The sequence below is a fragment of the Ochotona curzoniae genome, unplaced genomic scaffold (assembly GCF_017591425.1).
Source record: "Ochotona curzoniae isolate NIBS_2020 unplaced genomic scaffold, NIBS_Ocur_1.0 contig_3622, whole genome shotgun sequence".
Lineage (NCBI taxonomy): Eukaryota > Metazoa > Chordata > Mammalia > Lagomorpha > Ochotonidae > Ochotona > Ochotona curzoniae.
In genome coordinates this window covers 628,515-656,240 of record NW_024465926.1, presented here as the reverse complement: position 1 = coordinate 656,240, position 27,726 = coordinate 628,515, and the positions used below count along the sequence as shown (strand labels likewise).

At 60.4% G+C, this 27,726-nt stretch overlaps 1 protein-coding gene across 2 annotated transcripts in view; it reads left to right on the top strand.

Annotated features, from left to right (window-relative positions):
• Positions 1-1,389: 1,389 nt before the first annotated feature.
• Positions 1,390-27,726, top strand: part of ZC3H18 (zinc finger CCCH-type containing 18) — a 32,500-nt gene continuing 6,163 nt past the window's right edge. Inside the window, exons 1-9 of one of the 2 annotated variants that reach the window (XM_040982244.1) lie at positions 1,390-1,520; positions 5,955-6,547; positions 11,298-11,382; positions 11,951-12,019; positions 18,443-18,591; positions 18,795-18,887; positions 19,250-19,407; positions 21,583-21,700; positions 22,378-22,604. In XM_040982244.1, the coding sequence (XP_040838178.1) occupies positions 5,969-6,547; positions 11,298-11,382; positions 11,951-12,019; positions 18,443-18,591; positions 18,795-18,887; positions 19,250-19,407; positions 21,583-21,700; positions 22,378-22,604 (1,478 nt within the window). In that variant the 5' untranslated portion in view covers positions 1,390-1,520; positions 5,955-5,968. The remainder of the gene's footprint in view (positions 1,521-5,954; positions 6,548-11,297; positions 11,383-11,950; positions 12,020-18,442; positions 18,592-18,794; positions 18,888-19,249; positions 19,408-21,582; positions 21,701-22,377; positions 22,605-27,726) is intronic. The other variant, XM_040982246.1, reaches the window with a different exon arrangement.

The window sequence follows — 27,726 nt, the reverse complement described above, 5'->3', positions numbered from 1 at the left end:
GTCCCCAGGACCCCAGCTCAGCCACCCTTCACGGCTGGACATCCTTGTCTGCATGCTGAGGGAGCATGCTGCAGGCCTCAGTGGTCCTTGACATGAGGGAAGAGACTGCTGGGACACTGTCCAAGGCTCCTCTGGGGAGGGAGAGCTGGTCCCCGAGGCCTTGTCCTGCAGCCTGCCTGCTCGGGCCACGTCGCAGTGCACGGCAGAGAACCTGCACTTGCTCTTGAGGCTGACACAGCACACACATCCCAATGCCAGGTCCGGACTCACAGGCTGTCCTCCCCCCACCCCCGACACCTCCTGGGCAACAACCCACGCCCTGCCCCTCCAGGCCCAGCTGCCCATTTCCTCGTATCAGTCACTTGGCCTTTCCTGACCCAAAGAGCCAGCCACATCTAAGAACATGCTCTCGTGTGCTCTTGTAGTGGCCTAAGGAAGCCAGCTGGACTTGTGGCCAGCCCACCAGCCACGCCCCTGGGCACTGGGTCACACACAGGCTGGTCTGGTGGGTCCTCTGCAAGGTCCCCTCCTGTAGGGTGTCTCTGTCTGCCCACCTCTGACCGAGGGTCTCCGGGGGGCACCCCAGGCTGTGCCAGGCGCCCAGTCTTCACCACGGAGAAGCTGCCAGTCCTGGGGCAAGCCCGTGGAGCCAGGGCTGTGTGCCATTTTTCCTTGGAGGCACAGCTGTGTCCTCCTCACCATCTCCAGGCAGCGGGCGGTCAGTGGGTGCTGATGCTTCTCTTGCAGGCTCCCATTCCAAGGGTGACCCCACGGCGTCCCCTCTGCACCCCACAGCATGCCCAATGTACCCCCACATCACCCCTCTGCACCCTACAGCACCCCTCTGCACCCCACATCATACCTGCTGCACCCCAGTGTCCCCTCTGCACCCTCACAGCACCCCTCTGCACCTCACATCATACCCGCTGCACCCCACAGCATCCTGCTGCACCTCACAGCATGCCTGCTGCACCCACGGCACCCCTCTGCACCCCACATCATACCCGCTGCACCCCACACCACCTCTCTGCACCTCACAACACCTCTCCTGCACCTCACATCATACCCGCTGCACCCCACAGCACCCCGCTGCACCCCACAACACCTCTTCTGCACCCCACAGCACCCCTCTACACCCCACAGCATCCCCAGTGCACCTCGCGCCGCGCCCGTCCCCTGACCAGGCAGCTCCGCGCAGGCGCCATCCGGGAGCACAGCTTCGGCCTCGGGTTCCGCCCCCAGATGGGCGGGGCGTCTGGCGGCGCCTGCGCCGGGGCAGCGCACCGCGCGGGCGGGGCCGGAAGGAAGCGGTCGCGGGGGCGGAGCGGCAGAGGGAAGCCCGCCTGCCTGCCGGACGGCGGTCGCGGCCTGATGACGTCGCACAATGGCCGTCCTCCGCGGGTAGTGGAGCCCGTTTGTTCCGCCCGCGCCTGCCCGACAGCCGGAGCCTGTGGTAAGCGGAAAGACCGAGGAGCGTCCTGTCCGCGGCACCGTGGCCTCCTCCCCGCCCTCGCGCTGAGGTGAGTGGCGGGCGGCCGGGAAGTGGGGGCCGGGGCGGCGCGGGCCGGGCCCCGCCGCGCTGCGAGCGCGCCCGCCGCTGTCGTTTCTCTTCCGGGCCACTCGCGCGGCGGCTGCTGGCGGCGCTCGCCGGACCGGGGAGCTGGGGGTGCTCTAGGATCTCGGGGTGCTGAAGGAGCTGACGGAGCTCTGGGATCCCTGGGAGCTCGGGGTGCTCTGGGATCCTGGGGGGCTCTGGAAGCTCGGGGTGCTCTGGGATCCCGGGGGGCTCTGGGATCCTGGGGTGCTCTGGGATCCCGGAGGGCTCGGGATGCTGGGGGAGCTCGGGGTGCCGGGGAAGCTTGGGGTGCTCTGGGATCCTGGGGGGCTCTGGAAGCTCGGGGTGCTCTGGGATCCCGGGGGGCTCTGGGATCCTGGGGTGCTCTGGGATCCCGGAGGGCTCGGGATGCTGGGGGAGCTCGGGGTGCCGGGGAAGCTCGGGGTGCTCTGGGATCCCGGGGTGCTGGGGGGTCTCAGGGTGCGGGGAACTCAGAGTTCCAGAGGAGCTCCGGGTGCCGGGGGAGCTCGGGGATCCTAGGGGTACCAGGAGATCGGGCGGCTCGGGGGCCTCAGGAGTTGGAGGAGCTCAGGGATTGGGGGTCCGGTGGAGCCAGGGCTGTGTCCCGCAGGGCCTCTCACAGCGGGCGCCTGGAGAGTGTTGACTTTTCCTGCCACAGGTTGTTTTAAGCGGGTCACCCTCGCACGTGGAGGATCCCCGTGCTGGGCATGGGCAGTGCCGTGTGGGTTTGGAGGGCCCTGGAGTCCCCTCTCTTGTCGCACAGCGGAGACCCTGACTGGTCCATCACACTGTGGATAAAGCTCTCGGCGGGCCGCACAGCCTCCACGGGTCCCTTGGCGAGGTTCCACTCCCTGGTGTGCATGCAGGGGCTGTCCCAGGCTGAATCTGTTGGCCAGGACCTGTCCGGGCTTGGGTAGCACCAGGGAGCTGTCCACAGGCTGCACTCCCTCTGTGGGCGCTTGTCTGACCTAACCCCAACCCCAGCCCAGCACGGCAGTGACTCCGGAAACCTGCTGGGTGTAGTGGGCATGTGGGTCCAAGGCTGAAGGCAGCATGACCAGGGGACCCCATGGGTCACAGCTTACACCTGGGTGGCTGTGACTTTTCCGCCTGGTACCTATGTGGAGCCCGATGCCCTCGTGGCACCTTGGGCACGCCACAGTGTTTCATTTTCTTGGGGTGTGGTTTTCTCTGGCAGGTGTCCCCTGTGGACAGCTTGCACAGTGAGCCAAAGGAGGCTGCGTGGACAAGGTGGCATCTGGTCAGCAGAGCCCACGGGCTCATAGAGTCAGTGCCTTGTGGGGGCAGACATACCCAGTAAACCAAGCTGGGAGTCCACAGTGCAAGTGGCCCTGGGCTTGTTGGGAGGGGCGTGTTCTCCAAGGTCTGGGGTCCCCTCTGTCCCGGGACAGAGGCCCGGTCCCCAGGCCTCCCTGGGGGTGCCAAGCTGACTGCACTCTGAGGGTGAGGACGCTTCCTCCGTCAGACGGAAGAGCGTGTGGGCCTCGTGGGTTCTTTGTCCCTGCTACCCCGTGCTGTCCTCCTTGCATGGTCCCTGTGCTAGGGAGGGTGTCTGGGTTGAGCTGTCGTCGGTATGACTGGTGTTTGGGCTTGAGACAAGTGGAGCGCCGTAGATGATGGGTGTCCCTGAAGTCATCGGGACCTTAGAGGTAGCAGATCAGACAGCCAACCTTCCTGTATGTAGGAAAAGTGAGAAGGCTGGGAAGTAGTGTGGAATGAGAGAGGGAGACAGGGAGACAGGGATGCTCCCCCAGCCCCTGAAGGCCAGGCTGCTTGTGCTGGGTGCAGAAGCTGTGACTATGGGTGGGGGACGCCTCCGATGGGAGCAATCGGAGCAGCCACCCGGGAGCGGCTGTGGGTGGTTTGGTGGTGGTGGAGCGGCCGCCTGATTACTGCTGAGTGCTGCAGGAGACCCAGAGGGCTGTCCAGAGGAGCTGCCGTGGCCGGGCTCTCCGGAGGCTTTCGGAGGTAGAAGCCTGTCTTGGCTCCTGCTGCTTGGACTTCCTTGGTCGTGCTGTGTCTCACCAAGTCTGAAAGTGCGCCTGCTCTGCGCTTGAGACCTGGCACACTGGTGGAGCATCTGGCATCCTTGGCCTGGGGGGCCACGTGGACATGGCCTGTGCTGTTCACCGGCCCGCTGGCGGTAGGCAGACATTCCAAGTTGGGCTCTCTTTTCTCCATGCCTTTCCAGACTGCGAGAGACATGTGGTGGTAGGTCCTTGCCAAGGTAGAGGAGACAGTGTGGTCTCCGGAGTGCAGCAGCTGCAGGCTGCCCATCCACGTGGTGCCAGGGAGGGGACGGGTGAGTTGGCTTAGGGACACTCTGTGGTGTCTGAGTTGATTTGCTTGAGAGAGCTTTGTTTCTGGGATTGCTCTTAGCTGGGAGGTGAGACCCGGAGCTTGCAAGGGTTCAGGTCACACCCCTGGACTCTGCAAGTGGTTCAGGTGAGGGGCTTCCTGTGGGCTCTGGGGATGGCAGGGCCCAGGGCCTTCGTGGAGATTCGCAGACAGTGCCATGTCGGGCACCGCTCTGCCAGCAGGACTCAGTGTTTCATTCTTGTCGGACCCAGAGGACGGGTGTTCCTCCGCCCGCGTTTTTCCTGTGAACAGCGGATGTCCTGGGGCTGCTTCCCGCAGGCCCCTGGTGGCACTGCTTCCCGCAGGCCCCTGGTGGCACTGCTTCCCGCAGGCCCCTGGTGGCACTGCCTGGACGTGGGGAGTGTGCACAGCCAGCTCGGAGTCGTTCTTGGCAGTCTCAGGGTGACTTTAAAGTGATTCTTCCAGATACCCCGACGTCAGAGCAGACATTGGCCCTGAGGAGGCAGGGGGTCGAGGACCGGCCCGGGACTGCTTTAGGCAGCCTGGGCTGTGCAGACACTGGAGCCAGCAAGTGGAAAACCTTTCTGTTTCTGTCTCTGTCTGCCTTTCAAGTAAAATGCAAATAAGCAATAAATACAGCTGTGTGCATGCTTTGACCAGATGAGCTGTCCCTGCGCCCAGTGTCTCACGGACTCTGCCATCCTTCACCTAGAGTGCACCGGGTGGTTTGTAAGTTGCTGTTATTCCCAACCTCCTGAAGTAATGAAGTTTTTGCTTTTGTTTTTGATTTCTATTGGAAAGGCAGATTCACAGACACGGAAAGACGCAGAGAAAGATTTTCTGTCCGCTGGCTCACTCCCAGTTGGCTGTAATGGCCAGAGCTGACCTGATCTGAAGCTAGGAGCTGCTCTCGGGTCTCCCACGCGGGTGCAGGGTCCCAAGGTTCTGGGCTGTCCTCCTCTGCTTTCCCAGGCCACAGGCAATGGGATGATGGTTGGGAAGTGGCCCGTCCTCCTCTGCTTTCCCGGGCCACAGGCAGGGAGCTGGATGGGAAGTGGCCCGTCCTCCTCTGCTTTCCCGGGCCACAGGCAGTGGGATGCTGGCACTTGCAAGTGGAAGATGAGCCTGTTGAGCCATGCTGGCCCTTGAAGTGCTGGATCTCAAGTGTGTGGTTCTAATATGGACTCAGTTAGGGTAACTTGGGTTTATGTCCTGCCTGCTGATGCTGCCTCTCTGCCAGGCCTTTAAAAGCGTGAACCTGGAGACGTGTCTGTCACTTGCACACACACACGCGCGTGTGAGGCGTAAGAACTGCAAATAACTTGTACCTAGAACACAGTTCCAGCCTCTGACGCTGAGGGGATCTTGGGTGACTAACGTGGCCATGTCCCTGTGCAGTGCGTCCATGAAGGGCTGTGGTTTAGGACATTGTAGTGCCAGAACGCACGCTCCGTGGATGCTGGGTGGGCCCTGGTCCTGTTTGCTGGCCAGCCCCAGCAGAGGGACTCTGTTTACCCAGAGACTGTTTGGGGGTGTCTGCTCGCCTCACCAATGGGGCCTGTGAGGCTCAGAGACGAACAAACACTTGCCTTACTCCATCTGGGCTCATAAGAAGAGACGGGCCTCTCGGGGAGCCGCCGCCTGTGGGCTTAGGTGCTGTCGCTGCCGAGGCAGTCACGCTTCTGCTGGGCAGGTGTGCGGGCACCCACGTGGGCACAGAGCTGCCGGGAGGTGTTGAGGCTGTGCTGGCAAACACCGCAGGGCCCCCTTGGAAATGGGCGGACCGTAACAGGAAGGAGCTCCGGACTGGGAGTCCCCTGAGCTGGTCGGGCTTTCAGTACCGCCCGGGCTCTGGGGTGGGTTTCCCCACTTCCTGAGCAGCTGCTGCCTGCGTGCCGCGTCCTGCTGCTCACGCCGGTTGGCCCCATGCTCAGCACCTGGAGGAGGGAGGGCAGGGCCACCGGGGCCGAGTGAGTGGGCAGAGGGCCAGGGCCTGCCGTCCACACCGCTGACCCTCTGGCTGTGTGTCCTCTTGCAGAACCCCGGGTCCCGATGGATGTGGCTGAGAGCCCTGAGCGGGGTGCTCGCTCTCCCGAGGGCGACGAGGAGCAGCAGGGGCTCTCCGACGATGACATTCTCAGGGGAAGCGGGTCCGATCAGGATGCGGACGGGGCCGGGGAGGACGAGGAGCCGGCAGCCGGAGCGCCGGGCCCCGAGGAGGACCCCTCTGACGAGGAGGACGGGGCGAGTGAGGCCAAGTCTCAGGACCAGGACTCGGAGGGCAATGCCTTGAGCAGAGGTCCCGCACACTCCCCGTGTGAAGAAGAGGGGGATGACGGGGAAGAAGACCAGACAAGCGACCTCAGGGACGAGGCCTCATCGGTCACCAGGGAGCTGGACGAGCACGAGCTGGACTATGACGAGGAGGTCCCCGAGGAGCCAGCTCCTGCTGGGCCGGAGGAGGAAGCTGAGAAGGCTGCCGCCGAGGAGGAGGAGGAGAAGGGAGACAGTGCTCCCGGGGAGGACGGGAAAGCGGGGCCCACAGGGGCGGCCGGCCCGGAGCCCCAGGAGGCTGCCACGGACAAGAGGAAGGAGGATGATGATGGCGAGATCGATGATGGGGAGATTGAGGTGAGTGTGCGGGGCCTGGCGGGGTGCCCACAGGCAGGGTGCACCCCTCGAGGCTGGTAGGCCTTGCTGCGGGCTCAGCCTGAGGGCCCTGGGTACTCGGCACAGGGGTCCACGGGCAGGGCGGACCCCTCATGGCTGCAGGCTCGGCCCCGGTGCTCTTAGGTCCCAGCTTCAGGTACATCTTTGTGGGCTGTGTACCAGGCTGGAGTCCTCAAGGAGGGGCAGTCAGTTGGTTCTGGAGATGGTGAAGAGCCAGAACAATTCCTTCTCGTTTGGCCTGTTGTTGGCACCTTCACTGTGTGCTGACGTGTTCTCTGGCGAGGAGGCCGGCAGGGCCCGAGCCTCGGGATCAAGCAGAGCTGTGAGGCGGGGCATGCTCTCCTGGGGCTGGGGGCCATGGCCTGGGCATTGAGGAGACACCATGCCAGGTGCCAGGCTTCTCCACAGTTGCTTCTGTGGGAAGGACTTGGTGGGGTGTCGGGGCACAGTGCTGCCCAGCGATGTTTCCCAGAGCTGTTGCACAGGGTGGGGGCAGCAGGTGGAAGGGTGCTGAGGCTCTCTGTTCTCCAAGGGAGAGTGTCATGGAGGCAGGGGCAGGGGGTCTCCTCAGTCTGGGGGGATGGCAGCTGCTGTGACCCAGGTCCTCTGGGCTGTGTGCTGCTCTCACAGCCTCCACTGTCCATTCATTTCAAGATTCATTTATTTTTATTGAAAGGCAGTTAGAGAAGGAGAGAGAGCTCTTCCATCCTCTGGCTTACTCCTCAGATGGCTGCCAAGCTGGAGCTGAGCTGCTTGGAAATTAGGGGCCAGGAACTTCTTTGGCTGCTCCCATGCTCTGCTGCTTCCTTAGTCACTAGCAGGGAGCTGGATGGGATGCGGAGCAGCCAGGACACGAAGCAGTATCCATAGGGGTGCTGCCTGCAGGCGGGGACTTCACCTGCTGTGCCACAGTGCCAGCCCTCTGCTGTGCTGGCTGCCTGCAGGCGGGAGCTTCACCTGCTGCGCATCGGTGCCGGCCCCCTGATGTGCTGTCTGCTGTGCGGTGGCTGTGCACAGGGTTGCTGCTAGTGCGCAGGGACAGAGCTCCGTAGGGTGTGGGCACAGAGAGGCCAGTAGAGGAGGCAGTCACCACGGCTCATCCCAAGCTCGTGCCAGGGTCACCCATGGGAGAGCCCAGGCCTCTGCAGGGGCTGGCTCTGCTGCTCCTGCAACCTGAGACCTGGGCAGGGCCATCAGATGGGGTTGAGGGGTTCCTCAAGGGCCGTGCGCTGCACTGCAGCATAGGCAGTGGGTGTGAGCCCAGCGGCCCTCCATAGCTGCCTTGGTCTTGCTTTGCTGCCTGCCCCTGAAATGGGAGTGTGAACTACATACCCACTTCAGCTCTGCTGCCCGCTCCCATCTGCTCAGTGCGGTGGGACAGCAGCCCTTGACCTGCTGGCAGATGTGGGCGCCCTGAATATGCAGCCATCCCCCATGAGAACACCTTGACATCAGCCCGCCGCCACATGCTGCCTCGTCCTTGGCTGGCTCGGCTGCCTGCCTTAGCACGCTTGTCAAAGTCACTTACTCTTCAGACGGACTCTCCGCCATCTCACCCTCAAGATGCAGGCCTGTGTGGCCAGAGACCTTCACCCAGGGGCCCAGCTTGCAGGCAGCGTCCCTCTGGGGCTGCGAGCACATGGGTTCAGCCTGCTGGACCAGGCGTGTTCTAGTTGAGTGCCCTAGGGTGAGGCACTGTGCCTTGGGGTCTCCACCGGAGGGCTGTTGGCATCCGGACTCTGGCAGGGACCCAGCCTGGAGGATGAGCTGGTACTGGACCCCTCTAACCCTGCTCAGCCGCCACCTGCTCTTGCAGACCTACTCCTAGCTGGGGTTCTGCTGCTTGCCCTCATGGCCAGGTCACTCCTGATGGAGTCCAGGCCTGGTGTCCTGGTGCCCAGTGGCTGCCGCACTGTATTCACCGCTGCTCCGTGAGGAGGAAGGTTCCCATGGGAGCGAGGCCCATGGTGAGGTCTGCCCTCTGTCCCGACGCCTTGTCCTTCCCTGGACTCCCTGGCCTCAGGTGGACTGGGCTGTGGTTGCAGCTCGTCTGATGATGCAGTGAGCCCTGAATTAAGGCCAGGGTTCCCAGCACAGCCGGCCCGTCGCAGAAGCCCAGGAGGTGCTGCTCGCCCTGCGTTTGGGGGAGCCAATGTGACCCTGACAAAGGACCAGGGGTCATGTGCGCCCATGCACGTGGCCATGAGCGGGAAGCCCAGCCCTGCCTTGGGGCTGCTGAGGTCCTGTGCTCCCGCCCTGCCCAGGTGGCTGCTCAGTGCTCCCACAGGGGCACCGAGGACAGGCTGCTGTCCTGACCGTGACATTCACACACATCTCTTTTGCAGTCCTTGCTCCTCACGGTTTATGCAAGGTATGGTGTGTGGGTGTCCTGGGGGCTACATCTGCCTGATTTATTTGTTTTTATTGAAAAGATTGGGCCCGGCGCGATACCACAGTGGTTAAAGTCATCGTCTTGCACGCTCGGGATCCCATATGGGCACCGGTCCTATCCTGGCAGCCCTGCTTCCCATCCAGCTCCCTGCTTGTGGCCTGGGAAAGCAGTTGAGGATGGTCCAAAGCCTTGGGACCCTGCACCTGCGTGGCAGACCTGGAAGAAGCTTCTGGCTTCGGGTCAGCTCAACTCCAGCCTTTGCGGTGCTTGGGGAGTGAACCATCAGATGGAAGATCTTCCTCTCTGTCTCTCCTCTTCTGTATATCTGCCTTTCCAATAAAAATAAATAAATAAATTAGAGAGAGAAGGAAAAAGTAGAGAGAGAGAGATCTTCCATTCTCTGGTTCACTCTGTACCCAGGACAGCTGCGGCTGAGCCGAGCCGAAGCCAGCAGCTTCATCCGGGTCTTCCCGACAGGTGCAGCAGCTCAAGCGTGTGGGCTGTCCTGCGCTGCTCTCCCAGGGCGTTAGCAGGGAGCATCTGGGTGCTGGTGTTGCAGAGCGTGTGTGACGGCACCAGCCCCCTGTTGGTTCTGTAGCTGAAAGGCTGTGCCCCACGCACGTGGATGTGTGGGGCTCTTGGGTGCACCTGGGAGTTGCCAGGTCTCTGATCCGTGGCTGGCGGGGCGCGGCCCCCTGTGGTCCTGTAGGCCTCTGTCCTGAGGGGCAGCCTTGTTCCCCAGCTTGGCTCCTGGTGGGGCAAGGAAGGTGGAGCCTGTCTTTCTTTCTTTTTTTAAGATTTGTTTTTTTCATTGGAAAGGCAGATTTTATGGAGAAAAGGGAACAAAGCTCTTCCATCTGCTGGTTCACTCCCAGTGGTCACAGCAGCTGGAGCCGAGCCGGTCCAAGGCCGGGAACCCTCCGGGTCTCCCACGCGGGTGCAGGGGCCCAAGGCTCTGGCCTGTCCTCCACTGCTTTCCCAGGCCACAAGCAGGGAGCTGGATGGGAAGTGGAGCAGCTGGGATTCCTGGTGCATGCAAGGCGAGGATTTAGCCACTAGGCTGCCATGTCAAGTCCTGGAACTTTTCAAATACAGTTTTGGTTTTTTTGCTTTGTAGGGACACGTGAGAGCCTTTGCTCTGTGTGACCCTGAGCTGGTGCAGACAGCACGTGGCAGGGAAAGCACACTTCCTGTTCGTGTCCTGAGAAAATGCTTCCGTGGGCCCAGCGTGGTGGCTCAGGGCCTAAATCCTTACACCGCACTGCTAGGATCCCATATGGGCACCAGTTCATGTTCCCGCTGCTTCACTTCCCATCCAGCTCCCTGCTTGTGGCCTGGAAAAGCAGAAAAGGACGGCCCAGAGCCTTGGGACCCTGCACCCACGTGGGAGACCTGGGAGAAGCTCCTGGCTTCAAGTTATCTCAGCTCCAGTGGTGTGGCCACTTGGGGAGTGAACTAGTGGGTGGAAGATCTTTGTCTCTCCTTCTCTTTGCAAGTCTGCCTTTAATAAACGGCTCTGCTGACTCTGTTTCAGGATACTTGTGTTAGACACGTGCTGTATGTGAAAGGCTGAGTTCCTGAGCGGAGGAGAGCCAGGGCTTGTGTCACTCACTTGGACAGGACTGGGCCTGGCCACAGCCGAGCTCCCCGTGGGTGCACCTTCTGTTCTCCCAGGCACATCCAGTGGGAGCGGGGCTTGAACCGTTGCCCATGTGGGAAGATGGCTATTCTACAGCACCAGCTTGCTATAAAACACCTTTGAGTAACCAGCTATTTTCATGGAAGAATTCTTGCGGTGCCCGTACCCAAGATTGGTCACGAGTGGGCGGACAGTCCTCTGCCGGGGGGTGTGGTGCGCAGACCCATCGTGTGGGGAGGGCTCAGGAGGCTGTCTCGAAGAAGGGGACTTGGGCCTTCGCCCGGAAACCGGAGATGCCGCAAGTGAGCTGGGCGTTGACGAGGTTTGCCTGATCCGGTATGGGCGGGACCGCGAGGGACATACGGAGTGGGCCGTGTCACCACTTGGGTGAAACTGGGCAGGGAGTTGGCTGAGTTAGTGTTCAGGAGATGGACACAGGGACTTCGGATGGCCCTTAGGCCCTGTGTGTGGAGGTGGCTGTGTGGGTCACGGGGTGTGTGTGTTTTGTGGGTGGGTGCCTGTGTGGGTCACGGGCTGTGTGTGTGCGTGCGTGTAGGTGCCTGTGTGGGTCACGGGCTGTGTGTGGCAGGTCTCTCATCTTGTTCTGGTCCTTCCTGGTGTGATGCCCGCGGTGCCTGGCGTGGGCTGCGTCTCTTGCTAAAACCACTTTCCCTTTACAGGACGATGACTTGGAAGAAGGGGAAGTGAAGGACCCAAGTGACAGGAAGGTGAGGCCTCGCCCCACCTGCCGATTCTTCATGAAAGGTAACTGAGTTGTGTCCCCTGCCTGTCCTTCGCGGGCTCTGTGCTGTGCAGGGCTGCCCTGGCGGGCAGGTTGAGGGCTCAGGGAGCTCCTGGCTTGGCACGTTGGCCCTTTGCTGGCTGCTCCATGGAGAGGATGAGAAGCCAGGCAGTGTGCTGCCAACAGCAGCTGGGGGAGCAGTGGAGGGGAGCACGCTGGGCCTGTGGGGGCTGCGTGCCCAGGCCCAGTGCTAGGAGGGTGCCATCCTGCAGGATGCAGCCCAGGGGAGGCCCTCCTAGGAGGCAGGCCGCCACAGCACGTGGCGGTTTGGCCCGTCCTGTTTGAGGTGACAGACTGGCAAGGCCCCGTGGCTGACGCGACCCTGGCGCCTGGTGTCATCTCCCACATCCAGATGTAGCCGTGGACAGGACAGCCTGCAGGGCTGGCCTCAGGTGCGACAGTGGGGCACACATCTCGGACAGCGCTGCCCTCAGCTGAGCAGGAAGGTGCTTGCTCTGCCACCCGGTGGCTGTCGCCAGGCCCTGGCGTGCAGCCCTGAGCTCACACACGCTCCCTGTACTTCTCTTACAGATGTGGCAGCACTGCCCACCCTTCCTCCACCACTGTCAAATTCCATCCCCCTCCGAGGCCAGGTGAAAGGTACAAACACCCTGCACGCGCTCCCTGGTGCCTTCAGCCCCCTCCAGAGGCCACACTTGGTTCTCCTGGATCCAGACCCCGAATGGGCAGCCAGGAAGGACAGAGCGGCTTGAGGGACAGGGTACCCCGGAGCGCTCAGGAGGTCAGGGACTGGGACATGGGGCCTGAACAGCCCCAGGCTTCTCGGGACGTGAGTCCCGTGTGAGTGTGCTGGGCCCAGTGTGTGACACCTGCGTCGAGCCCCCGCGGGTGGGGCTAGAGCAGTGGACCTGGAGCTGGATGCAGGCGTGGCCGCTGAGGCGCATGCAGGGCTGTCCTGGAAAGCAGGCGGCAGCCGTCGTTTAGGACCTGCGCTTTTGCAGTTGTCAGACTTGGAATTGAAGCAGAATGCGTTATGTTGGCGTGTGAACGTGTAGCAGCTCTCGGGTGACAGTGACTGGGAGAACCCCACCCCTGTGTCTGCAGTCGTCCCACAGGCACTGCTCCCGGGCGGAACTGGCTCTGGCGGTGGGGGGCACAGCATCCACTGTGGGAGTGCCAGGTCCTGCCCCAGGAGCCTGGGATAGCCGCAGTGCGAACACAGGGAGGAACCCGGTGCAAGAGCTGCAGAAATCCATAAGCTTCTGGATGGACAGTAAATGCCCTGGCTGGACCGGGCTGGGCGAGGGCTGGTCTGCGTCTGAGGCCACACAGGGGATGAGTTGGAGGCAGGAGGAGCAGCCTTACTTGCGGCTTCCTTGGGCACGGTCAGTGCTGTGGCCGGATGTCCCCTCCCTCGTGCCGTTTGGTCCATAGCGGGTCTCCTCCATGGGTGCAGGGCCCCAAACCCTTGGTGTCATTGGCCACTGCTTTCCCAAGTGCTTCAACAGGGAGCTGCGTGGGAGGTGGGACAGCTGGGGCTTGAAATGGCAATCACACGGGGTGCCAACCTTGCCAGGGAAAGCTGAGTGCTGGGCCACAAGCCTGGCCCCTGATGGGAAAGGCTTTATATATATAGTCATGTATAGAGTATGTTATTATATGCATTACATATTATATTATATATAATGGGTTTTTTAAATTAATTTACTTTCATTGCAAAGTCAGATATATAGAGGGGAGAAGAGACAGAGAGGAGGATCTTACATCTGATGACTCACTCCCCAAGTAACTGCAACAACTAGAGCTGAGCCGATCTGAACCCAGAAGCCAGGAGCTCTTCCAGGTCTCCCACGTGGATGCAGGGTCCCAAGACCTTGGGCCGTCCTCGACTGCTTTCCCAGGCCACAAGCAGGGAGCTGGATGGGAAGTGGAGCAGCCGGGATTAGAACCAGCACCCATATGGGATCCTGGCGCATTCAAGGTGAGGAATTTAGCTGCTAGGGCACTGCACCAGGCCCAGCTATTTATTTTTTAAATAAACTTTGTTTTTTACTTAGATTGAAAAGCTGAGTTGTGGTGGTAGGGGTGACACAAGGAAAGAAATCGTCTACCCACTGTTCACCCCCAACTGTGCTCGACCAAAGCCAGGAGCCCGTGGCCTGGAGCTTCTCTGGTCTCCCCCGTGAGCGCAGCGCCAGGGGCACCTGGGCACCCTCTGCTGCCCTGCCAGGCGCCTTGGTGGGGAGCTGATTCGGAAGTGGTGTTGGCATGCCTGGTGCTGTGCGGGGCTGTTTTGTCCCCTCTTTCTGTTCATCCACAAAGGACTGGCAGTGTGTTGTTTAAGCTGTGTGCCCGAGGGGCTCCGAGGCCCCTCTGAACAGCTCTGTCCTAGTTTCTGCTCCTGTATCACCTGACCGATGCGCATGGTGAGGGGCTGCGGTTCTGGACCGTAGGTGACGCCCTGGTGGCCGGGTGCAGTGGGGTGCAGCTCCACCCTGGCTGGCTCCTGGCTCTGGCTTTGCCTTCCCAGCTGTTTTACAAGGGTGTGTGCTTGGAGATTGCCCTGCACAGAAGTGTCTTAGACAGTCTTACCATCTTGGGACTGGAGCAGTAGCCTAGTGGCTAAAGTCCTCGCTTTGAAGGCACCGGGATCCCATATGGGTGCCTGTTCTAATCCCGGCAGCTCCACTTCCCATCCAGCTCCCTGCTTGTGGCCTGGGAAAACAGTGGAGGACAGCCCAGTGCCTTGGGACCCTGCACCCACATGGGAGACCCAGAAGAGGCTCCTGGTTCCTGGCTTTGGATCAACTCGGGTCTGGGCATTGTGGTCACTGGGGAGTGGCCAACGGATGAAAGATCTTTCTGTCTCTCCTTCTCTCTGTCTGTCTGACTTTACAATAAGAATAAATAAATCTAAAAAAAACCTTAGCATCTTAGCCATGTTGTTACATTCAAAACAAAATAAAGTTGAGATGCAGTGAGATGTTGGAAGAGAGTGCCATCTGCTGGCTCACTCTGCACATGGCCTGCAGGGGCCCGGAATTCCATCCGGGTTCCCCAAGGACTGGAGTGTCATCTGCTGCTTCCAAGGTGTGTGTCTGCGGGAAGCGCAGATGGGAGTGGAGCTTGACTGCAGGCGCTGTGATGGAGGTGAAGGAGTCCCAGAGGGCCTCCCTGTCTCAGCGTGTTCACATGTGATGCAGTGGGCCGGGGGCCGGCACCCATCCCAGGGCTTCTACTGCAGAGCTCGCACCCTGCGCGCAGCCCGCCCTTGTCTCCTGAGAGTGAAAGCACACATGGATACTGGGTGTCCTCAGCATGGCGTCCTCCAGGTTCCCCAGGTGGTAGCTCCAGCAGGACCTGCCTCTTGGTGCCTGGTGCTGGTCAGTCCCTCTGTTGGCGCTGGGGCTGCTGCCCCCTGCTGGCGGCGCGGTGAAGCGGGTTGCTCCAGCTGAAGGCGGGTATGCCCTGAGACCTGCCTGCGTGAAGGCCCACAGTGTCCCTACCTGCCCAGCGCTGCTCCCCGTGTCAGGGTGGGCACCCGAGGGTGTGCGGGTGCTGTCAGGGACGCTGCTGGACCATTGGCATGTTTTCCTTGTGTTTGAGTCTCTGGGCCCTCCAGTTGTGGAGCAGTCATGCTGTCTCATTTCACATGTTACAGTTCGGTGCAGGTTTTTTCTTTTTAAGATTTTATTTTTTTATTGCAAAGCTTGATATACAGAGAGGAAGAGCCTCCATCCGATGATTCACTCCCCAAGTGAGCACAACAGCTGGAGCTGTGCCAATCTGAAGCCAGGAGCCAGGAGCTTCTTCTGGGTCTCCCACGCGGGTGCAGGGTCCCAAAGCATTGGGCAGTCCTCCATTGCTTTCCCAGGCCACAAGCAGGGAGCTGGATGGGAAGTGGAGCTGCCAGGATTAGAACCGGTGCCCATATGGGATCCTGGTGTGTTCAAGGCAAGGATTTTATATCACACCGGGCTCAGTTCAGTGATTTTTTTCAAAAATAAATGTCCTGGGCCCAGCGCAGTGGGACATTTTCCCACAGCCCCGTTGTCCGGGAGCACACCTGTCCAAGCTGTCTGCAGGTGCCATTTGCCCTTGAACCGGACTGGAGGTGGTGTCCTTCTCATCCTGGGCCCAGGCTGCTCGTTGGGAGCTGGCAGCCCCCTTGAGGTGGCTGGGCACCCCAACACTCGGGTGTAGGCACGTTTGAGCAGTATTCAGAGCCTTGCTGGGGTACCCCATGTGCCCCAGGGGTGCCGAGTTCTAGGTCTGGCTGCACTGCCAGGCGCCCCTGATAAGGTAGCACACAGTGACCCGAGTGGATGAGTCCCTGAAAGCCACATGTGAGGCAAGCCGGTTTCCGGCTTCAGCACAGCCCGTCCCAGCTGCGTGGGGGTGGGGAGGCAACTGCCTCCCAGTGTCTGTTTCCATCTGTCTCACAAAAAATCAGATTAGGGTTGGCGTGGCATAGCATGCTAAAGCTTCTGCCTGTGGTGTCAGCATCCCACGTGGGCGCTGGTTCATGTCCCAGCTTATACCGTCCAGCAGAGCCAGTAACGTGGACATGGCGAGGGTCAGGGAATGAAACACCAACAGGAGACCAGTAATGGTGGAAGAAGTCTCTCTGGCCTCCCTTTATTCGGCCATATATACTCCCCCCCCCCCAGCCCCTTAGCAGAACAATAGGATGCTAAGGAGACTGATAGACCAGGTGCCACTAGACTCAAGCCCATTTCCTGCAGGTGCTAAGCTTAACGAATGCTAATCAACTCCTTAGCCCACCACACCGGCTGCTCCCTGCCTGTGGGAAAGCAGCAGAGGATTCCCCAAAGCGTTGGGACCCCTATGGCTACGTGGGTGACCTGAAAGAGACTTCTGGCTCCTGGTAGCTCCTGCCATTGCTGCCAGTCGAGGGTGAGCAGGTAGACGCAAGCTCTCTGTCTCCTTCCTCAACAGCTCTGCCTTTGGATTAAAAGGGAAGAAAAGAATTCAGACGGTCGGCTGTACAGACCTGCCCGGGAACAGCTGGTGGCCTGGTGGCCGAGCATGTGTGGGTTCACTTCTGGCTCGGCTCCCAGCTCCTGGGAGACCCTGATGCACTTCCTGCCTCCTGCTCTGGCCTGGCCACTCTCTGGTGGCTTGGGGAAATAATTTTTGTTAGTTTTATTTGAAAAGCAGAGAGATGAGAGGTCTTTCATTTGCTGGTTCACTCCCAAATGAACGCAGCAGCCAGGGCTAGCCAGGAGCCGGGGGTAGAGGGGGACAGGGCTGGCCTCCTAGGTGCTGACTTAGCCGCCATCTTGAACACCTTCCACAAGGGCAGCACCTGGGCAGTGGTGGTGTGCAGCGTAAGGCCTCATCCACCAGCAGCAGAGGGCATAGTCCACTTGTCTTCCCACCTTCCTGCAGCTGCCTTGCCCCTGCACAGACAAGTGGTACAAGAGGTTTTGGACTGTAGATCCATGTCTAACGCTTGTAGTGTTGTGAAATCTGTGTCAATACTGAAGAACACCACTTCCCTACCAAGTGTCCTTCAGATGGCTGCGGCAGCTTTTCAGTGAATGCGGCAGGATGTGTGCATGAGCGTGGGCAGTTAGCAGCCCTTTGCGCCTTGAGCTGCACTGTGCGTTTGTGAGGTTCTGGGGGAACCTGTGGAACTCCACGTGCATCCTCCTGTGAGGTTGTGTGATGTCTCAACACTTTGAGGAATGATTTTGCCTTTTCTCTGTTTAAGTATTTGAAGTATTTTTTTAAATATTTTAATTCAGATCAATATGCTGTTGTGTTCAGTTGCCGGTTCAGTATTCATGATGTTACAAGGTTTAGTTTGCGTAGTTTACATCAGGAAAGGGGGAACGTGCTTCGTCAGCAGGAAGGTTCAAGGAGGATGGCATGGTTGGAAGCCAGTGCGTCAGAGCGTTTTGAAATCATTTAAAATTTGCACGTGAGACTGCAGGAAAATGCTCCTCAAAGCCACTGAAGTGCTGTGTGTCAGTTTGGCTGTGCACTGCATGTGCCTCGTATTGGCTATTTAGACATTAAATATCTAAAACAGTGGAATTTTGGGGTCAGGCATTATGCAGCAAATTAATTGGCTGTTTCTAATGCTTGCATCCCAGCGGCCGAGTCCGGGCTGCTCCACTTGCTTATTCATTGTCTGGCCAAGTGTGAGAGGCCCACATGGAAGTCTTGAGCTCCTGAGCTGATCGCGTGCTCAAGTCGCTGCGTCCCTTCCGTGGCTGGCGTGTTGCCACAAGGCCCGTACCAGGGAGAGTAAGGCCCACTGGGAGCAGCTCGGGGTTAAGTGTTCCACATTTCAGTTCTGATTTCCAAATATTTGCACCAGCTACCCATTATTGGGTATTCCTGATCCCATGGTTCAACATTCAGACCTTTATTTGAAAGAGAGAGACAGAACTTCCATCCACTGGTTCAGGTCCCCACGTGGCCACCAGAGCTAGGCTGGGCCAGGCGCCTGCACCTCTGCCGTCTGAGGGTGGCCCAGGCGTCAGAGCAGCCAGGAGCTGAGTCAGGCGTCTGGCTCGTTGCCCCGTTGCCCAGTGGCTTCATTGCTGCACCAGCTGACCCATCCGGGGATCCCAGGCCGAGGGTCATGGTGGCGCTGGAAGATTCTTCTCATGGCATTTCGCATTCTGAATTTTCAGCTTAGGGACACATGACCTGGAGGTATGCTCCCTGCATCAGGACATTTAAAGTGTCTGCTGCTAGGCTTGCGAGGGGCCTGGGAGCCACGGCGTTCCTGCATGGGGCCGGGGTGAGGTCCAGGAGCTGCCCTGGTCGTCACTCGTGTCCACGGCAGGCCGTGGGCCTTGGTTGTATGGAGGACATGTTCAGGCCTCCCTTGCAGGGTGACTGAGGCCGTGTACCTTGGGGCCCTGGTGTGCCCTGGCCAAACCAGCTTCTCGGACCGTCAAGCCCTGCCCGCCTTGGGCCTCACGCAGGGAGAAGGGGCCAGCTGTCCAGCTGGGCCTCTCCAGGCGTGGGCACAACCCAGGCTGGTCCCGGATACCCTTTCTGACCTGACTTTTGTCTCCCTAGGGAACTGCACCTGGGGAATGAACTGTAGGTTTATACACCCTGGAGTGAACGACAAGGGCAACTATTCCCTAATCACCAAAACCGAGCCCTTCCCGCCTAACGGTGCTCCGCCTCTCGGACCTCACCCGCTCATGCCTGCCAACCCTTGGGTACGTGAACACCTCTGCTGCTGCTGGCAGGTCGGGCCTTGGGTGGGCGGACAGGAGGCCTCAGGCCTGCGGAAGGGCCGCCACCATCTGCTGCCCTGGGGGCGCTGTCGCCCTCAGCTGGCACCGGGGACAGTAGTTGGTGTGCACAGCCCTGTGTGCGCGGATGTATCGCTTCATGCACCCTTGCCTTCTCATTTGAACAGGGCGGGCCCGCAGTGGAGGAGATCCTGCCGCCGCCCCCTCCCGAGCCCCCGACAGAGAGCGCCTGGGAGCGAGGACTGCGGCACGCCAAGGAGGTGAGGGCACCAGCCGGGCACCCGCTGGGTGGGTGGGGCCAGAAGCAGCTATAGGCACGGGGTCCTGGTGCAGCTCTGAGCTCTGCAGGAGCTGGGAGCAGAGATGGGCAGGCCGTGCTGCCCAGGGGCAGGGTCACCCCGTAACCCCTTCAGAGGCTCCGCTCACTGCCTGTCCCGCATGGCGCATGGTGCCCTGCTCACTTGGTGTGCCTCGTGGGAGGTGAGCAGCTGACCCTCCTGCACGCTCCGTTGAGCCGCCTCCAGGCCCACCTTCCTCGCCACAGTCGGGCAGGGAGGCCTTTGGGCTGCTGCTGGTCCCGTCACGTTCCTGGCTTGACACTCGTTTCTTCTTACGACGGCAGGTGTTAAAAAAGGCAACCATTCGGAAGGAACAAGAGCCTGATTTTGAAGAAAAGCGGTTTACAGTGACCATTGGCGAGGATGAGCGGGAGTTTGACAAAGAAAACGAAGTCTTCCGAGACTGGAATGCTCGTGTGCCTAGGGACGTCAGAGACCCCGCGTAAGACGTGGCCCTGTCCCCGTCTGGGTGTGTCAGAGACCCCGCATGAGGCGGGGCCCTGTCCCTGTCTCTGTGTAGAGGGCGGGACAGCCAGGGGCCTGCGGAGTCCCTGGGCTGCTCTGAGGCCGGCCAGGCTTCCTCCAGCAGCACCTGCTCCCGCTGTGTCCCAGGGACTGGAGGGCGCGGCCCTGCCCTTGCTCTGAGGTCAGGAGCAAGGAACCATGGGAGGTGTGTTGCTGCTGTCCTGACTGGTGACTGTGGCCTGTCGCAAATGTCTTGGTTCTCCTCCCGGCATGGGGAAGCACGCAGGGGGGCGGGGGTGGAGATGGAAGCGCAGCCCTGGAGCCTGTGTGGCCTGCAGAGCGCGGCTGCTTGCCCTCTGCCGGGGCTCAGTGCAGCTGGCAGAGGGCCCAGTGGGGACCTGGCTGCTCTTGCACATTCTGTTGCCATTAGAACGTCATCAGCACTGGGATTCCGGCAAAAGGAACAGTAAAGAATGTGAGAAAACACGCTGGCAGGGCTGGAGTTGGAGGACTTGGTGCCCCGCGTGGTCCGGGCTCTGTCTTCCGGCCCCTCAGTCCCACCTCTCTTCCTGCAGATAGTGGAAGGAGGCACCTGGGACCCACACCTGCAGTGGCTGGGACAGTCTGGTGGTCCCCACAGTCCACAGTCACACTCTGGAAAGACTGAATAGAAAGTTCCAGAAAGGAAATTTTCAGTTGTTACATTGCACTCTTAGTTACAAGGTGAACTTTCTTGTGGGTCCAGGAGCTCGGGGAGTGATAGCTCCCCTGGGGTCAGTCCTCTCGGATGCAGCGGCCAGCCCTTTGGGAGCACATCCCTGACAGGGCAGGGCTGAATTTGGGACAGCTTGCATATCTTCCGGTTGGGGGGAGAGGTGCACCTAGTCCAGGTGCATGGATTCAGAGTCAGGCCTGCACCTGGTGGTGCTATGAGGGCCTCTGGTGGCACATGGCGTGGTGGTGCACCGGGCAGCCATGGCTTCCTCTGAGGTGTGGAAAACAATCCTGAGCTGCTCTTCCTGGAGGTGTCTGAGAGTCCTGGCAGAGTGCCTGTCCACGCAGTCACTGTGCATGGGAAAATGGCTTTAGGACCTTGGGGTAGATCCTCGTTCCCCGCCTCTGGTCCCCTGGCAGGGACACTGCCAGGTGTCCTCTTGGGTGGGTTTGGTGGTGGCCTCAGCTGCAGAGGCAGGGCCCCAGTGCTTCTGTGCCAGGCCTCCTACCTGCCAAGTGCTGGCATGAGCACTGGGAACGGGGTCACCTGGAAATAGCAGGGAGCTGGGCCCTGGTCACCACAGAGAATGGATCCAGCCAGCTGTGAGCAGTGAGGCTGTGCAGAGTTCTGTGTGGGAGCTGCTGGTGCTGGACAGAGGACAGGATCATGAGGGCCCGTGGGACTGCTAGGCAGGGGGCAGGACCACGAGGCCTGCAGAGGCGGCTTGGCAGGGGACAGGACCACAGGCCCATGGGAGCTGGGAGCGTCCCAGGTGCTAAATTCTAAGCCTCCCGCAGCCTTGGCCAGGCCACTTGCCCTGCCTGGCAGATATTCCCACTGGGCTCCCGGGAGCCGCTCTGCCTTGACCTCCAACCCTGGACCCCACATGTGGGAAGTGGCTGGGCCACCTCTGCCCCTGTCTGCAGCTGGTGGGGTGTGAGGGGCAGCTGGAACCCCTGGTCCGGGGCGGCTGGTGAGTGTCTTCTCTGCTTCGAGTCGTGCAGTCAGGGTTCTTCCCCCTGGCAGGTTGCCGTGGCTGGTCCTCCACTGGGGGCTTGTTCTTCGGCATCGTTTTGCTCTGCCTGACAGGTCACTGCCAGGACATGGTTGGCTTCCCACCCACTTTTCTAGAGCTTTCAGCCCAGTCTCACACACGGGCGTTGGCTTCTCGTGTGGGTGCCTTGCGCCAGCTGCACAGTGCACCAGGAAGAGCTGGCTTCACTTTGAAATCTGTTGTTTGTCGCGATGCACGTTGTCCCCAAGCGTTGGGAAGGCTCTGTGGCTGCCAGCCGAGGGGTACTGGATTTTTGCCGGGGACACTGTCTCTTGTGTGACGTTCTTCTTGGGCCTGTTGCTGTGACGGGTCCTGGCGGGCTTTGACGCTGGTGGTGGCTTCTCTTGGCGTGGTCTGGAGTGGTAAGAAGCTCTGTTTTCCAGAATGGAGCCCTACGCGGATCCCTACTACGACTATGAGGTTGAGCGGTTTTGGCGAGGCGGGCAGTACGAGAACTTCCGGGTGCAGTACACGGAGGCAGAGCCCTACCACAGCTACCGCGTAAGTCAGCCTTGGGCCTGATTACTGGGGCACTAGCTCAGTTCCCCCAAGGAACATGTGGAGGCTGCCTGGAGCCTCCCCTCAAGGTGAGCTTGCTGACACCAGCACAAGACTGCAGTGGTGCCGTCCACAACATGCACTCCTCTTGAGCCTGCAGGAGCCATGGCTGCCATGTGTCTCCCGAGCATCCCCGGGGTACAGGGGAGTCCCTCAGAGACCTCCAGCCTTTGGTCCATCATGGCGCACCTCTCCCCACAGAGCAGCTTCCTCCTTGAGACGGAGCCGCAGGGTCCTCGAGCCCGTGCTCACCTGCTCTCTGCAGGGCCGGGCCGGAGGAAAGCCACCCAAACCTTGTGCCCCTTTGTCCCCCTGACCTGTTGGGGGCCCAGCTAGGATACTGTTCTGTGCTGAGCATAGAACAGGCCGGTGATACCAGATGGGCTCAGAGGGGCTCCAGGGCTGCCGTGGAAGGTGGCAGTGGCCTTGTGGACCCCCGCAGGGGCCATGCCTATGAGGCACACCCGGTTAGCACCACGGCAGGCTGGGATGGGTTGGCTCTGCTCTGGAGCTGGAGCTCCAAGGTCAGCGGTCGTGGGGACTGGGCTGTGGTCGTGTCCCTCTGTGCGTCGGCTCCCCGTGTGGGGTTACAATGAGTATGTGTTTGGCTTTTTAACAAGGAAAGGGAGAGAGACCGAGAGCGGGAGAACAGACAGCGCGAGCGGGAGCGCGAGCGGGAACGGGAGCGGCGGCAGCGGGAGCGGGAGCGGGAACGGGAGCGAGACAAGGAGCGGCAGCGGCGGAAGGAGGAATGGGAGCGCGAGCGGGCCAAGCGGGACGAGAAGGACCGTCGCGACCGCGAGAAGGAGCGTGAGAGGCCGAAGCCCCGCTCCCCGCAGCCCCCCAGGTAGGTGCTCCACGGGGCGCCCTCACCTGAGCACCCCCACCCCCTGGCGTGTGTGCTGGAGCCCGGTGACCCCTGGGACGGACCGTGGTCGCCCGGAACCCTTGCATGGCACATGATGCTCGTGTGCTCAGCAGGTCCCAGGGAGCCAAGTTCTGTGTGTGCAGCTGTGTCCCCTGCAGTATGCCAACTGCAAGTGTGCATTGGTGCCCTGGGATAGCAGCAGTTCCTCGTGCGCAGACACTGCTGTCCCCCAAAGGGGACCTCAAGGCCAGAGCTGCACACACTGGCAGTGTGTTAGAGGCGGGACTGCTGAGGGACATCTTCCGTGTGTTAGTCCACTCCCCACTGGGCAGGAGTGGCTGGAGACGGACAGGCCGACCTCCACCTGAGTTCCTTGAGGGTGGCAGCCAGAGCTTGAGCCAGTGACCTGGTGTGGGCTCCTGATGTGGAGGGCGGCTTGCCCAGCTGCTCCCGGTGCTAGCCCTGGTGCCACCGCCTCTGACCCGGCGGTTCCAAGGTGCGTCAGATGGTAGCGTGCACACCTCGCTCTTCTGGAAGGCTGGATAACGGGCTCTTTGCATCTCTCCACTCATCTTTCTCTTAATTTTTGTTTCTTTATAAATTGTATTTGAAATGCAGAGAGGCAAGCGTTGGTTGCATTAGTTCATTCTCCTGGTGCTGCCGGCAGCCAGGGCTGGGCCTGCGCCAGAGCCTGGGGCTCCCTTGATGGGGGACCCTGAGGACATGCTGCCCAGGGTACACAGGAGCGAGAGGCTGGCATCTTAGAGGGAGCCAAGCTCACGCTGGTCTCCCTGGCACCCGTGCCGTCCCCTCGGCTCGGGGAGGCCGTTGGGAACAGGTGCCATGTGGATGTTGCCGCATCATACGGTAGGTGACTGTCCCACTGGGCCAGGTGTCCTGCCAGGTGGCTGCTCCGCTTCGCGTTCCCACCGACCCGCACACCTGCCAGCCTCTAATTTCCAAATAGGATTTCTCGTTCTGCAGGATAGGGTTTCATTTTCTTGGTGACATCCCAGAACCTGGAATTCCGGTTCACTTTCTTTTTCGTTACTTTGCCTGTGCTTGGGCCCTTACACAGGCAGCGGAAGGCTGGAGGCACTGGATCTGAGTCAGCTTAGGACTGTCCGGCTTGGGGGACATGGGTGGGCTTCTGTTTGTTTTTTCAGTTTATTTGATTCTTTGAAAGGCAGAGAAAATGCGGCTTCTGTCCGCCATTATCCACGGATGGCCACAACAGCTGCGCCTGGGGCAGGCGAAGCCGGGAGCCAGGGCTCATCTGGGCTTCCAGTGTGGGCACAGACGCCCAGCTGCCAGTATCGTCGCCAGTCACCCCGAGTCTGGCCAGAGCCGAAATGAAACACAGCTCCTTGTGGTGTGCAACGCCTTGACAAGACGTTGACCCTTTGACTAGCCTCAGCCCGTGCCCTCGTAAGGGTCCCTGGGGAGCACGGGTGGCTCCCACAGGCAGGCCTCCCTCCAGCTCACTTCCCCTCCCACCCTCTTGCAAGTTTGTGTCCTTCCCTCTCCCTTCCCTTTTAGGAATTGCTTCTTTGAAAGGCAGAGCAACAGAAACGAGCACACTTCCACCCTCTGGTTCACTCTCCAGATGGCTGCCAAAGCCAAGCTCAAGCCAGGAGCCTTATCTGGGTCCTGCTGTGGGTGCTAGGGACGAGCCCTTTAGCTGTCCCCCAGCACCTCTCCAGGCCTGCAGCGCGAGCGAGACAGCAGCCTTGCAAAACAGCGGCATAGCCATTACATGGAGAGCAGGGGAAACAGGTTTGCAGCCACTGATTCACTCCTCCAGTGGCTGCAACCATGGGAGCTGGCCCTGTCTAAAGCCAGGAGCTTCTTCAGGTCTCTCTCTCGTGGGTGCAGGGCCAAGCACGTGGGCCGTCTCCCTGCTCTTTTCACACGGTCAGCAAGGGGTTGGATTGGAAGTGGGGTAGCCAGGACTTGATCTATCTCCCAAGAGGCTCGGGGAGGGTGGGGGATGTCCCTCCACTGGCCTGGACCCAAAGCCTTGTGGGAACATGGGTGCTCCCCTGACTTGGCCCGAGTGGACAAGGCCTCCTGCCCTTGGGGCTGACCCCCCGGCTCACTGCACTGCGCTTCACTGGTGTCCCTAATTCCTCGCTGCCACCCAGGTTCTGGGCTGTCCCCGGCACCCTCACGTCAGCCTGGCCTCTCGGCGCTCGCCTTGGCCTCCCTGAGGTTCATCAGTAGGTTTGCCTCTGTCGGACTAGAGGCAGTAGTTTTAATCATGCATTCCTTGAAAAGGCAGGACAGAGGCCTGCTGCGTGCTGTTCAGCACACAAATGCAGATCGGAGGTGCGGCCGGCAGCACCCACTTGCCCTGCCCTCGTCTGGCAGTGCAGGCCGCCCGCGGGGAGCAGCATCACTGTGCCGTTCCCCCGTCCACCCTGGCTATTTCTAGATGGCGGCAGAACCTTTCACCTGGTTCTGGGGTGGGCGCTGTGCCAAGGGAAATCCCTTCTGTGAGACCTGCCCCTGGCAGCCGCGCGGCCTTGGGCGTCAGCAACACGTGGCTATGGGTGTGGCACAGGAGCTGGGCACAGCTCCCTGGGACACCCAGTGTGAGATACTTGGGGCTCTGGGCCAGTGGGCTGCAGGACACATGGGTGGCCTAGCCCGCCTCATCTGGTCTGGGTGTGTTAGCAGACAGTGGTCAGTGAGGTGGCAAGATGTGATGGGGCACGGTGTCAGGGTGGACAGGCATCTCACCAGCTCGGTGGCATGGTCTGACCTAGGGGACACCTGGCCAGCCAGCTGGGCAGCTCCCGCCCTCTCCCCGTCCCTCCTCCCTCTGCTGGGAAGCATGCCTGCGAGGCTTCCCTGCTTGGGGCTCAGGCTGGACCCAGGTCAGTGCAAGGCAGACAGGCTCCTGGGGCGCCTCCTGGCGGCTGTCCCCACACACAGAGGGTGATTGCTAACTCGCAGAGGCCTGGGGCTTGCTCGGTGAGAATGCAGCCTCTCCCCCAGTCGGGTGTCAGGTGATCCCTTGGCTGTGACGCAGGGGCCTGGAGCACTCCCAGGAGCCCGGGCTGGGTAGGGAACGAAACCTGTGAGTGCTCCAGGAAGTTGAGCTTTCGCTTCTCTTCCTCCTCCTCTTTGGTTGCTGTGTGAGAGGCAGAGCACTTCCTCTGCTGCCTCCCTCCCTGGCACCCGCAGACCTCTGTCTGCTGCCCAACGCCCTGGAACTCTGCCTTTCACATTATTTTTCTTTGTTTGATCCACTGGTTCACTCATCTAGCCGTAATAGCCAGGGCCGAGCCAAAGCCAGGAGCTCGCTCCAGACCCCACACAGGGTCTCAAGGCTTCCAGTGCTTGGGCTGACTGCTGCCTCCCCAGGCCTGATAGGGAGCTGGATCAGAGGTGCAGCCAGGCCTCGAGCTATCTGATGTCAGTGCTACGCCCAGTGCACACCCGTGGCCCCTAAGATAAATAAATCCTTTTTTTTAAATATTTATTTATATTTATTGCAAAGTAAGGTATACATAGAAAGGAGAGACAGAGAGGAAGATCTTCCATCTGATGATTCACTCCCCAAGCCGCTGCAATGGCTGGAGCTGAGCTAATCGAAGCCAGGAGCCAGGAGCTTCTTCCAGGTCTCCCACACAGGTGCAGGGTCCCAAGGTTTTGGTCCGTCCTCCACTGCTTCCCCAGGCCACAAGCAGGGAGCTGGATGGAAAGTGGGGCCACCAGGATTAGAACCGGTACACATATGGGATCCCGGCAAGTTCAAGGCGAGGACTTTAACCGCTAGGCCACCGCGGCAGGCCTGATAAATAAATCCTTTAATATGTTTTTATTGCAGAAATCTGGTATCTGAAGGCATCAGGCAAATGTGTGTGTTGTTGAGCCTGTGTGCAGCTCACATCCTCTACAGACATTAAGAGGAGGGAAGCGTCAGTGGGGCATTGTCCCCCAGACACTGCATAGGCGTGTGGGAGAAAGCTGCTGAAGGGCAGGACCCTGGACCCTGTGTGCTGGTAGTTCAAGTGCATGTCAGAGTCTGGAGGCGATGGCCTCACCCCTACATTGGGGTGCCGTCTCCTCTGGCTGCTCAGGATGCAGGGGTGGGGGCTCTTGTTCGGGACGAGGTGACGTTGCCTCTCAGCTTGCACGATTGCTGCCTACGCAGGCACAGAGGGAGGGCCAGGCAGTGTGGGGCTTGGGTGGGTTGGTCATGTGGTGCTGTGGGATTTCCACTCCTGGAGAACAGGGTTTGTTTAGCCACCAGGCCTATGGGATTTGAGCTTTGTGGGGTGGCCAGGAAAGGATGAGAGCATGCATGTGTGCCCAGCATGCCAGGCCTGGCTGCCTACAGTCAGCCCTGTCAAGCTGCCGGGGCAAGCCGCGGGCACAGCCAGCCACTTGGTGCGCCGGGTGCTCAGTTGGAGGTGGTGCAGAGCTTGTTCGCAGGCTCATTCCAGATGTGACCTGTGGACTCTAGTTCCTTTCCCTCTCGAGGCGTTTCCGGCCTTTGGTTCTGGAAGGGCGTTGCGTTGTCTTTCTGAGCCTGAACTTGGCAACCATTCAGGTTGGAGTTTCCAGGCCTAGTGGTACTTCATTGCGCTCCTCAGGGCCGGGGAGATGGGAGTCGGGGTGCCTGCGGCTGACCTCGGGCAAGGGGAGTGCTTGCAGAACCCTGTGTGTCTGTGCGGAAGCCGCTTGGTTGGCCAGAGGTTCCTGGGAAGGTTTTCCCATCTGCCTGTGAGTGTTTGCCAGTTCCATTCTGGCGTTGCCCACCTGGGGCAGGTCCTTCTGGCCGTGTCTCCTGCAGTGCTCGGGGAGCAAGTTCTGGGCCCCTGTGATGGTGCAGCAAGCGAGCCAGTATGTTCGGTTTTCATCTGCCTGTTGCATTTTCCTGGGTCTGTTGGTAAGGGACAGGAGCGGCCAGCCCCGGGGTAGCCAGGGCCTGGTGGCGCCCACCACAGGCTGTCCCTGCATACAGATTCGAGTCTCACTCAGAACATTTGCCGTAATGGACGTGGAACTTTGTCGGGAATAGATGAAGCTGTGAGAAGCTCCAAGCCACCCCGTGGGCCAGCTGCCCTCGAAGCACCGGGGGGGCAGTGAG